Below are 12,593 nucleotides of genomic sequence, written 5' to 3'. Positions count from 1 at the left end.
ACAGCCACATCTAACCCCAAGCTAGCCAACCGCATTTGGCCGAGAGTCTTGATGCACGCAGAGTGTAGCTAAGTTACGGTTCAGCGTATCACGCATACCCTGAGCACGGAGTTCACTGCAGCGCCAGGTTCTTCTTCCAAAGCTCATTCTAACCTGATGAGAAAGAATTTGTTTGAGATTTTTAGAGAAGAGAAACTGCAGTGAAATTCTCGTGGCTGGGAGGTTTTTCTACCAATGGCCAGTCTCAGGGGGTGAAAGAGAAAACTGGCTTTCGAAAAAAAAAATCGGAAAAGAGAAACCACAGGAAGTTTTCACGGAGGGAAGGCGTTAGGATGGATAGAGAGAGATGAGGCATCTTATATTGCTCCAACTATCCTACTGCTATGATCACTCCAGTAACCTGCAGTTTCCCTGGCTTTCTTTAAATTGCAAGAAAAGAGATTGGGGGCTTGGGGGGACCTCCGAGGAGGCTGTTTTACAGACAGGAGAGGGGGCAGTCAGAGAAGCCCCAAAACGAAAGATGCATCATTGAAAGCAACAATATTAGCCATAGTACTTCTGCCAGCTCTACCTTAAAGCTTGTTGACAATAGTAGAAAAACAGAAGCCTCTTTCCCAGGGAAGAAAACTTTTGAGAAACCGTAAGGCACAGGTTGGTACAGCATTAGTTAATTGGATAAACCATAGTTAAGCAGGGGGAAATGTGCCGTGCGTGTACAGCCAGTCTCTTCCCGCCTCCCTGGGTCAAGCTAAAAATATCAGCGTGTATAAACAGGCCTTCATGGACCACTTGCTGGGTGAAAACCACAAGTATGAATTTGATGCATTCCTATAACCGTTTGGCGAATGCAGCCAAGCGAGGAACACCATCTCTGCGCACTGCACAGCTCTGAAATAGAGGCACATTGTGATCATCCGCATTCAGATGTATGGCGCCCTCCACAACTGGCTGCAATCAAAGCTCCTTGTTAATGCCCTGTTTATTCTGCACAATTAAGAGCTGCAACAGAGTCTCAAACTTTCTAATTCCAAAAGTTATGCCGATACTCAGCAGCTGCATTCCATTTGACACAGCAGGAGAGCACCCATTTAACCCCCAAAGATTCATTTAATTTGGCTGTTGGGGTGAATCGGAGCAAAACTGTTAATTCCTGCCACATGTCAGGTGCAGAGAGTCCCTTGGTTATGAGGACAATCAAAGTGAAGGGAGTTTGGGAAGCGGGGGAGGGAAGAAGGAAAGCCTGAGATTCTTCAGAGGTTTAAACTCTGGCGTGAAATAACCTGGCCCTCTTGGAAGAAAGTGCAGGAGTGGCAAACTCAACCTGTGAATCAGTTGTTTTGTTCCCCAGGAGAGCAGCCAGATCCCCACAGCTATGCTGAGGTCATGGGTGTCACTGGCTCTTCCTGCCAAGCATTTCAGGAGGGGGCTGGAGAGGGGGGAAAAAAAACATAAAAGACCCAGGTCCTTTACTAATGCAGAATGATTTCTCCCTGCCAAGCATACAGCAGTCAAAACTATAAGAAATAAACAAACATATTCATGAATTTAACTGCTTTTCAGCTGCTTCATCTAGGGCCTGGTTTTGTTCCGATATTGCACTAAACCACGGCTTGCTTGACCGTCATCTACTACCCCCCCCCCCCCGCTTTCTGGGCTCAGACAGTATCTGTGCCAAAACCAGACCACGAGGTGGCTTAGCATGATTGTGTGAAGCTAGCTTCTTTCCCAACCTTTCCCAACTCGCCCCTTTTGGATACGGTGAGACTGCAGACCCTACAACCCATAGCCACTGGCAGTGGATTATGGGAATTGGAATCCCACTGTGAAAGGCTGCTGCATGGAGAAGAGGCGTCCATGGAAGCCACAATGATATCGATTGCGCAGTGATGTCACAGTGCGCGTGACGTCACTTGGCCCCTTACAGATGTCCCTGTTCCAGGGGCACTCACTGTAGGTCAGGCAGTTGAAATACCCCCCCCCCCCCCCCATTTGATCCAAACTGATGTTTTCTCTGGCTTTCGCCAGTAAAAGAACTGACTTGTACTAGCAAGGAACAGGGACATGGATCCATTGAATTGTAGCTCAGCTGGCTGACAACACGTTGGAGAAGAATGTGCGCAGGTGTCTAAGTGAGCCAGATCTCCATTCATACAATGTGGGAAAGATGTAAATCCCACCACAAATAAAGCCCGTGAAGGCCAGGTGCGATTTTGCAGAGGGAGATGGAAAAATAGACCACCTCAATAAGGAACGGCAAACTTACAAGCGTGGAGGAGGATAGCAAATACGGGCACTAACAGGCAACTGGAACCTCTGAGGACAGAGTGGCAGCGTGGGCGACCTTAAAGAACTGTTGTAGGCAGATCAAATGGCAAAACTCAGCCTCCTCTAGTAGGTGATCATATGCCCAGGGCATGGCCTTTCTACCTGTCTGTGCTTTATAAATACACAACTGTTTGGTCACTGCTGCACTGTTCCTACAATACCGTGGAAAACAGGAGATCATTATACATATGGGAGTACCAAAACAGCAGCCATGTTACCCCTGCGGTTCATTTTAAGGAAGGGGGCAACAGTGCTTAAACCAGTGTTTCTCAACCGTGGCAACTTAAAGATGTGTGGACTTCAACTCCCAGAATTCCCCAGCCAGCCATGCTGGCTGGGGAATTCTGGGAGTTGAAGTCCACACATCTTTAAGTTGCCACAGTTGAGAAACACTGCCTTAAACCCATTCCCCCATCATGGCTAGCTTCTGCTTTGTTTTTGAAAGTCAACTGAAATGAACAACAATTCATGATATACTGCATAATTTTGGAAATATGTAGAATCCACACCCCTCATTGGCCAGGGGACCATGTTTGGGCTCTGAAGCTAAGCAGGATGAGGTCTCGTTACCACTTGAATGGGAAATCCCTGAGCTGTAGGCTCAGCTGGGAAGACCAAAAACATTGTGGAAGAAGGCAGTGGCAAACACTGCTGGGCTGTTGCCAAAAAAGTTGTACAGAGGTAGGTAGGTAGGTAGGTGTGTATATACACACACACTTCCCCAAACTTTATAGAGGCAAATAGGCTGAAATCATAACCAACAGTTGTGTTCACAAATAATAAATAACCCAGAAGTCAATCAGACTTCCAGCTTACATGAGAACAAAGGATTTTCTGCTTACTTTCTTTGGCTAGAAGAAAGTTTCTCAGCAAACCTTGGCAGTCCCGTGTCCGACTTGGTTTAGAGGTCCATGCAAACCAGACCTGGATTGTTTCACTTCAAGCATGCCAGGAACAGAGCACAGGGTTTGTTCTCGGCTTCTGCCCCTAGTCTGTTAAGACAGGCGACAGGATTTCCAGTTCAAACCAAATGCCGAAGAAATCCCGGGCAGAGCCGTTAGCTCTGGTCCGCTACTCCTGCTGGCAGGAGAAAACTCATGGAGCACTGCAGCATTTTGCAACCCCCATAATGCTGCTTGTTCCCGCGGAAGCTCGGCTTCTGGAGAATCCTGGCTTAGCCCGGCTTGTGAAAATGGCAAGGCTGTTACACCCAAATATATTCCTGGAGCCGCCGCCTTAGGCAGGTCTGAGTTTTTATTGATTTAAGGCTTTTCACTTCTTTAATCCCCAAAGCCGAGATATCAAAATCCAAAACAAACATTCCCTTCTTGCTAATATTTATCTGGTCCTTTGAAATTCAGGGTGAACCAGGAACGCTTCAGACACCAGAGACGTTCAGTGGGCTAAAGGGCTGCTGGGGATGCTTCTCTTGGGCGTATCCTGGGAGAAAGCAAAAACAGGAACTGGGGGGAACGCTTGCCAAGGGGAGGATGGTATTTTGCGTCACCCCCTGGCTGAAATCAAAGGCGCCACCCTCCCTGCTCCCGCCCGGGCACCTGCTGGCTTTGTTGTTGCTGGAAAGACACAAAGTTCAGTCACACCATCCCGGTTTCAACAAAAAAAGGCAGTCCGGAAATAGAAAATTGGGGGGGGCAGTAAGGGGGGGCTGTGATGGGGTTCTGGAGCACAAGACGACTTGAGCTGGAGAGAAAAAAAAACTTACTGAACTGAGAGCAGCTTCTGGAGATGAAGCCTTATGTCTATGCTCAGTGAACCCAAAAGGCTGCATTTCATAGGATAAGCAGTAACGGTCACTTTGCAACACTCGTTTCCTGGGTAGCTTACAAAGTATTTTATAATTACGTAAACACTAGATGTTATTTATTGGTTAGTTTTATATCCTTTCATTCAGGAGCTGAAGGCAGCATAAATAGGGCTTCCTATTTTTTCCTTCCCATAATGGCAGCCCGGTGAGGTAGGATGGGTTAGCCAAAGTCATCCAAGAGTGCACCTGTGGCTTGAACCGGGTCTCCCCTCTGCCAGTCCAACACCTTAACCACTACAACACACTCTCATTTAATAATTAAAACGATTTTTTTAAACACTAAAACAGAGCAGTAATAGACTTTTGTTTATAAACAAACATGCAGCTTATACCAGCCTTTCTCAGTCTGCTGCCTTCCAGCTATATTAGATTACAACTCCCATCATCCTCAGTCAGCAGCCTTTATCTGTGAAAGATGGGTGTTGCAGTCCCACACACTGGGAATTTGCCGGACTAGGAAGGACTAGCTGGCTGCGCAATGGCTATGTTCATACAAAATGTTTCAGTTCTTTCATTTAATCCATTCGTTTGCTGGATTTGCACAATTATCCCCAAACAGGCTGCATTCACACAACATGCTAAGCCATGAGAACAAGGTTAGCAACAACAAAACTTAGCATTTTCTACAAACACAGCTCCTAAGCGTCCTAGGCAAATCCAGACCATGGCAACACCAATTTTGTTGGTTTAAAACATTAACCGATGAGACACTCAGGTGAATGCAAATGCAATGAAAAGATAATACATTTGGCATCGGGAAAATCTTTCAAACCATCTCTTTTGAAACACAGAAGCTGACAATCTTGAGGGTGTGCCAGGAGCTTGGAATTGTCCACATCCCACAATTTATTTATTAGATTTATATCCTGCCGTTTACGTAATGGCATAATCACGTCCCGCCTCCTATTTTCCCCACAACAACCCTGTGAGGTGGGTTGGGCTGAGAGAGAGTAATTGGCCCAAAGTCCTCCAGCTGGCTTCCCTGCCCAAGCAAGGACTGGAACTCACCGTCTCCCAGTTCCTAATCCAGCATCTTCCCCGCTACCCCAGACAGGCTCATTAGCAAGGGCTGCTAGATGTGGTACTAGGGAGGTCAGTCAGATCAATCCCCCTGGTAATGACTATACCACAGGGAAGGGACCTTGTGATGTACGATGAGTAAATACTAAGAATTTAAGAAATGAAGTGGGAAAAAAGAATGTTGTCAGTCTCTAAAACTGAGAGAGAGAGAGGAAGGATCTGAAGGAAGGTGGTCTGATCTTGTGGAGCTGACAAATACACACAGGGAAGTATAAACTTAATTATGAATGAAAGGGCTAAAATGTTGTCCTCAAGATGGTTGTCGCTGCACGTAAAATAGGAATCCATGATAGGTGCATGGAAATGGTGATAAGGAAAGTACAAGGGAAGAGTTTGGGGAAAAATTGTGCAGCATTCTGAATGAACGTGATCCAGGGTTTTTTTTTCCCGTGAGGTGACACGACTGAACGGATAAGATGAGAGAGCAGAGAAGAAGTGACTGAGCCAGTTGGAGACCCCAGAAATGAATGAGAATGGAGATTGTTGAGTATCTGTTTTTAATAAGGCCTGCTTCTTTGAAATACCTAGTGTAAACATTAATCCTATTCATACGTATACAAAGGAAAGGAATCACTGTAATTCTAAAAGCATGACTGGTTTGATTATTTATAAGGAGGAAGATTAGTGAGGGATACAAAAGCGTGGAGGAGTCCTGAAGGAGGGACAGATGATTTTTGATGGCGTCAAAATGGGTCTTAGCAAAATGAAAAGGAAGGAAGAACATGGAAGGAAAGGAAGGAAGCAAAAGACATATGGCTGCAGGAAGAGAAGCCACAAGTCTTGTCCAAAAAGTGTTAAAAGATAACGTCCCAATGCAATTAATTGAAAGGACACACGGAAAGAGGATGTGGAGGCTACTTGGAACAGAATGAAAATAAACGTTACAGAATGCCACAGACATGTCTGGAGTTACACCGACGGGAGGTATGAAAAAGGATACAAGAAGGAGTGATGAAGTGAAAGAGGCTGTGGATGTGAAAAAGGTGTCTACGAGAGACAGACTGCTGCAAAAATTAGGATTAGAGAAAGGTACTGAATAATGTGTATCAGAGAGAAAAAGACAGTCACAAAAGAATGTATTCAAAAAGAGCAAGGAACGGTTAAGATGAAAAGAGATGAAAAATGCAGAGCCGCGTGGAAACAAAAAAAGTTACGGCTGCAGGTGTAGACAATAGAATTGGTGAAATATTAAAATATGGAAGTGGTTTCTTTCTAGAATGGCTGTGTGAGTTGTTTAAAACGTGTGTGAAGGCTGCATGTGTGCCTGAATGGAAGAATGTTGTTACTTTTCCTGTATAAAAAGGGAACAGTAGCAAGAGTAAATATAAACAAGGCAGAGGGGTTTGTTTGGCAAATTTGCCCAAGAAGATACTTTGTAGAGTTCTGACGGAAAGAGTGTGAGATGTGTCAATGAGCAACATTTGGAAAGTGTAGCTGTATGTGAGAAAGAAAATCTTACTACATCTATTAGCCTTGAATTACAGAATGTTTTAAAAGGGGAGATGGGCGGGATACAAATTTAATAAATAAATAAATAAATAAACAGACCCTAAAGTTAATTACAGGTAGTCCTCACTTAACGACCATAACAGGGACCGGAAAATTGGTCATTAAGCAGGGTGGTCATTAAGCGAGTCACCACATGATCAGACCTGATTTTACGAACATTTTTACAACAGTCACGAAGCAAATCACATGGTCATTAAGCAAATCCAGTTTCCCCAATGGATGCTTTTTGCCAGAATTCGCTTAACGATCACACGATTCGCTTAATAACCACAATGATTTGCTTAACAACCATTGTAAAAAAAGGTTGCAAATCACGATCACATCACTTGCAGAGGGTGGTGTGACAGTTTGCAACAGTCATACGTGTGAGAACAGGTTGAAAAGTTTGAACCGTCATTAAACAAATGGTTGTGAAGTGAGAATTACCTGTACTGAATGGGGTAGGAGCAGTATATGATGGAAGTCAAGAATATATGAGAATAAGTGGAATGTTTGGTGAGTAACTCAATACTAAACAAGGAGTAAGACAAGAATGTGCAATATTACCTTGATTGTTTTTATCCACTGATGGAATGTTTGTGGTGTTCAAGGAATGCTTGGGGTAATCGTAGAGGTGTGTTGGTCGGGAATATGAAAACAAACATATTTTTGTATGCAGATGATGCCACATTGTTGGCTGAGAACCCAAATAATTCTGAATGTTAGATTGCATAATACAATAAGGATAAGCTGAAAATTACTAATAATTATGTTTGATGGGGAAAATGGAGTAAACCATTGCAAGCTATACATAAATGGCAAAAAGCTAAGGTAGATGATTTATGTATCTTGGTAGAATGCTTACTAAAGGTGGGAAAATGGACAGAGAAATGTTAAAATGTGTTGACAGAGACCGTGCTTCTACTCACTTTGTTATATGGAAGTGAGAGTGGGCACATCAGAAGAAACAAACAAGTAATCGGAATGCATCAGAAACAATGTATTGAGAAGAGTGTGTGGCAAAACCACAAGAGATAGGGTCAAGACTGAATAGCTGGTGAAATGAATACAAAAGAGAGTAAACTGAATATAGAATACAGAAGTGAGTAACCAGCATGAAAAAAAAAGAGTTTGAGGTGGTTTGGTCACAGACAGCAGATGAGTAAAAACTGAATGGAATCTCTCTCTCTCTCTCTCTCTCTCTCTATCTATCTCTAGGAAGACTGAGAAAGTCATGGCTGGATGGAGATTATATGATCCTAAAAGAAAAAAAAGGGAGAGAAGTTTGAAGAACAAAGGCAGTGCATGAAGCAGTATTTGCATGTGATGGAAGCAAGGATGATTTCTAAGGATGGAATGGTATGGGAAGGTATGATATACCACACAGTGTAAACCAGACTTACATATTACTAATAATTGTGTTTGGAAAAATTGCATGAACCTCCAGAGGTACTTCTTCAAGAATGAATGAACGAGCAATGTATTAGAGCCCAATATCAGATCATAAAAATTAAAACAACCAAATACAATCTGAGAAAACAGCAACATCTCATTAATCTACTTCTGAATGTAGTAGAGCCTTAGGGTTGGGGCACCTCCTTCAAGAAAAAAAATAGCACCAGTATTTTACCCAGTTTCACCCTAAGAGTCAGTAAGATGAAAGACAGGTCTGATTCTGGGCATCTTCCACATTGACCAGGAAACAGAAGAGAAGGTGGCTTGCTTCCACACCATGAACACAGCTTCACACTCCCTCAGGGGAGAAACCTGGATCTGGGTTTGTAAAGGGGAAGCTAGGCTCTTCTCTTACTGTGACAACTTACAACTACAAAGAGTCCTGTTGCACCTTAAGGACCCACAAATACAGGAGAGAATAAAGGCAAATTTTGCAATCTAGATTCTGCCACTCTTGATGACAGGTGGGGGGCTTACACGATGGGCTGATGCTCTTGATAAAGGTAAACCCCCTCCACATAGGAAACTGGTACATCAGAGCAAAGGGTACAAGGATATCTTTCTTCCTGACACAATAGTTTTCTATGCAAAATCAATTATTATGATGGATATGGGGAAAAAAAACATACTCTATCAAATAAGCCCTGACCTGAGAACTGCACCAGTCCAGAGGTGTTTATTTTTGTGCAGGATTTAACCAACTATGTCCTCAGCCAGACTGAGAAAAAGCAGTCCTTGTGGCTGAAAAAGCTGGCTTTATAGCTGACTTTCTTTCTTTGCTCCCATCCCGTTTTTTGGGCCCACAGGAGCATTTTAAGCCACCAAGCATGGTCTTCCCACACGCAGAAGCATTTCCCTGGAAGAAAACACGTGTCAGCAGACATATATGGTCCCATACGGCGATCACATCTGCACATATGTCTTGGGAAGATGCAAGGGGCCATAACATGAAGGAATATGTATATAAAGCAATAAACGTCTTCCCTCTTGCCAACTTATGCAGGAAATGCCTATTGAGGAAGAAAATACGGAGCAATCTCCCGTTTTGCACAACCTTCTCATCCTGATGTCCTTCATGAATGTTCTCCTTAGCTGTGGTATCTGGGGATCATGAGAGCTGAAGTATAATCTGGGGAGAAACTGGCTTAAGAGTTTGAACTGCATGGCAAGTTGGTGGACCCTGTGGGCCTTTTTATGATGTCTTTCTGCTGCAGGCTCGCATAGTTCAAGAGCACACAGAGAGGTTACAGAGTTCAACAGCTAGCAATGTTCACAGATAATTAGCTGGCCCAATAAAATTTATCATTTTACTCAGCTCGTGCAACAACTGATAAACCCTTAACGCACCAGGATCAGAATTCACTCACATTAGAAGCTGTCTTTAAGTACATGGAATTATTTATTCATACACTTCCTACTACAACTAAGGAGAGGAGTCTCTTCCCAACTTTTACTGGCTGACAGGAACGGCACCTAGGATCTTCCACATCTAAAGATGCACTGAATCATTGAGATGGTCTTGTCCTACATCATGAGCTAGAGATATTCACATTCTCCCGGGTTCCCAAAGCAAGATACCCGTACAAGGCAACTGCAGAAATGCCTCTGAAAGTGAGGCAAATGTGATTCATCAAGCCTACTGCTAAAAACTTTTAAATAAAATAAACTGCAATACATCCTTGCAAACCTTTTAACTTCAAAACACCCAAATAATACTATTCTTGGACCATGGTAAACAGGATAAAATAGTCTACTTCATGAGACAAGATGCTACAAATAGTGGGGGACAGGGAAGAAGGAAGACAGTCTCAAAATTAGGCCAGTGTTTCTTCCTTCTTCCCCATTAACTCCCTGAGGAGGAGTTCTGGAGAATTCAAACTCGTGGATAGTCTTTTCCAGGAAACCAAATGGTTATTTTTTTTTAAAGGAAGACAAGGCAAAGATAACTTTCGTTACTTCAGGAAAAAGTTGCCTCAATTCCTTGTTTTCAATGAAAAAAGGAGGAGGGAACCCAGTTCCTGCTATGGAACCGCAGACTGCTGTAAAACATCCCAAAGAATGTGCTTGAAACAGAAAATGTGAGCAGTTAGTGCTGAACTGGGACCCGAGAGATGTCAGTTCACATCCCCACTCTGTCATGAAGTTCACTGGGTGACTTGGGGTCAGACATTAACTCTAAGCATAACCTCACAGAGCTATTCTGAGGATGAAATTATTGGCTGGGGAGAGAGAATACCACACCAGCCATTTTGAGCTCTTAGAGAAAGATGGAATACACACACGTGCAACAAATGCAGGTGTGAACAGATTACGAAGGGCATCGCTGGATCTCACTGAAAGGATTTCTAATAGGGACCAGAAGTTCAATGCTCTGTGAGATGAGGCGAAGATCTGTAGCAAGCAGCAAACTATTTAGGCAAGCTATCTTCCAGGGAAGTTTGTTCACCATCGCTGATCATCTTGCTGGACAGCCCTAGACAAGCTTCGAAAGAAACTTTCAGAAAGTCTGAAAACCACCTGACTGGAAGGTGATACCTGATAGGAAGATGCTCACCAGCATCCAGATTGGCATCCTTCCCAACATTTTTTTTTTTTTAACAGGACAAGCAACCATCTACTCCATACACAATACGTGTGGTGAAAATATAAGGATACGTATTTACCTCTCTTGAACTCCTCCAACACAGCATCCAGCTTGGTGTCATTGAAGACAAAGTGAAGCGGATGGTTGTAAAACTTGATGATGGTGCTCAGAGGGGTGCAGTCATCAGGGTCCACCAAGGCCAGGTCCTTGACATAAAGCATGTCCACCAGGTTGGTGCGCTCGTCCTCATACACAGGGATGCGGGTATAGCCGCTCTGCATGATCATGGACATGTTGTTGAAGTCCAGCACCGCGCTGGCGTTCAGCATGAAACACTCATCCAGCGGGGTCAGCACGTCCTCCACAGTCTTGTTGCGCAGAGCACCCTTGCTGAACTCCTCCCGCACAAACTCATTGTAGGGGTCACTGTTCCGGACCATGTCCAGGATCTTCTCTCGCAGCAGGCACGTGCTGGTGTCGTGCCGCAAGGCCAGCTCCAGCACCCTGCTGAGCGGCAGCGAGACGGGGAACGTCAGCAGCATGAAGAACTGGGTGAGCCAGAGCCCGCGCGGCGCCAGCGACAGCCCCCACCGGGAACTGATGGCAAAGGGCAGCACCTCGGCCAGCAGGAAGGCCAAGGCGGCGACACCCAGGATGGCAGGGGCCAGCGCCCCCACGGCTTGGTAGAAAAGCACGGCCAGGGCGGCGTGGGCCAAGGAGCTCAGCAGCAGCAGGGAGCACAGCACGAACGTCCCCCGCTGCCGAACCGGCTCCAGCGCCTTGGAGGCCCCCCGCTCGGCCTCCGAGCCGCAGTCCCGCAGCACGTACAGCTCTGCCGGATCCAGCCACAGGGTGCTGAGCTGCAGGGTGCGCAGCAGGGCCATGAGGGCCAGCAGCATGGCCACCAGGGTACCCAGCAGCCAGGGGGGCAGCGGCGGGGGCCACGTCTCTGCGGCCACCTTGCCGCCCCCGCCTTCGTCCTCCGTCACCAGGATGGCATCACCAGGGGCAGCGGGGGCCCACTGGCGCCCGGGGCCTGCCGGGCTGCAGAGACGGTACTGGCCGCGGGGGCCCCCGGGGGCCACCCTGACGGTCACCAGCGCTGCGTGCTCGCCGGCGGGCAGGACGTCGTGGGCCAGGACCTCCGGGGCTCCCGCGGGCGAGAGCGTGGAGGAGGGGCCCCCGCACGGGGCCCCCGCCGGCACGAAGGCCACCCAGGGCCAGCTGCGGTTGTGCAGGCCGGTGCCGTAGAGGCGCAGGCGGAAGGTGGCCCCCGGGAGGGCGCGGACGAGTCCCCCCGTGGCCGAGGCGCCGTCCTCCAGGCGGAAGCCCAGCACTCTGGGGCAAGGGGGGCAGGGCCCCGGGGGGCCCCCGGCGTCCGGAGGGCCCGTGCCGGCGGACGCCTCGCCTCGCGCCGCGGCCCCGTCGGGCCACAGGGCGGCGGCCGCTGCAGCCCAGCCGCAGAGGAGCGCCGGCCAGCTGCCCCTGCCCGCCATGGCCGGAGGCAGCGGAGGCAGCAGAGCGGAGCGAGCGGAGCCGCGGCGGCAGCAGCAGCAGCCCGGGCAGCTCCGAGGGGGAGTGGACGGGCCAGGGAAGGTCAGCTGACTTCCCTCCTGGCGCCGCCGAACCTGCCTGCGGCGCCCGGGCCAATGCCGGCGCCCGCCCGCCGCAGCTTAGCCAATCGGCGTGGCCGGGGGCGTGGCCGGGGCGGCGGGAGGACGGGGCTCAAGTTCGGTGGCACCGCGTTATAAACAAGGCAGAGGGGCGGGGGAGAGGAGGGAGCTGCGATTTAAAGGGGCCGCGGCTTCCATTGTCCGCGCGGCGGGGCGGCTGAGG

At 47.3% G+C, this 12,593-nt stretch overlaps 1 protein-coding gene across 3 annotated transcripts in view; it reads right to left on the bottom strand.

Annotated features, from left to right (window-relative positions):
• The window catches only part of CNNM3 (cyclin and CBS domain divalent metal cation transport mediator 3), a 36,546-nt gene extending 24,199 nt beyond the window's left edge, over positions 1–12,347 (bottom strand). For all 3 annotated transcript variants that reach the window (XR_015798143.1, XM_088152071.1, XM_007429741.4), the window contains exon 1: positions 10,837–12,347. Coding sequence is in view for 2 of the 3 variants with exons in the window: in XM_088152071.1 (XP_088008197.1) it covers positions 10,837–12,253 (1,417 nt within the window). In the remaining variant the exon portion in view is untranslated. The remainder of the gene's footprint in view (positions 1–10,836) is intronic.
• Between the last annotated feature and the right edge of the window lie 246 nt (positions 12,348–12,593).

The sequence above is a fragment of the Python bivittatus genome, unplaced genomic scaffold (genome assembly GCF_059951505.1).
Source record: "Python bivittatus isolate LINGU-HERP-01145 unplaced genomic scaffold, Pbiv_v1 ctg000680_np1212, whole genome shotgun sequence".
Classification (NCBI taxonomy): Eukaryota; Metazoa; Chordata; class Lepidosauria; order Squamata; family Pythonidae; genus Python; species Python bivittatus.
Note: the sequence above shows the minus strand (reverse complement) of the source record. Positions and strands in the feature narration are given on the sequence as shown.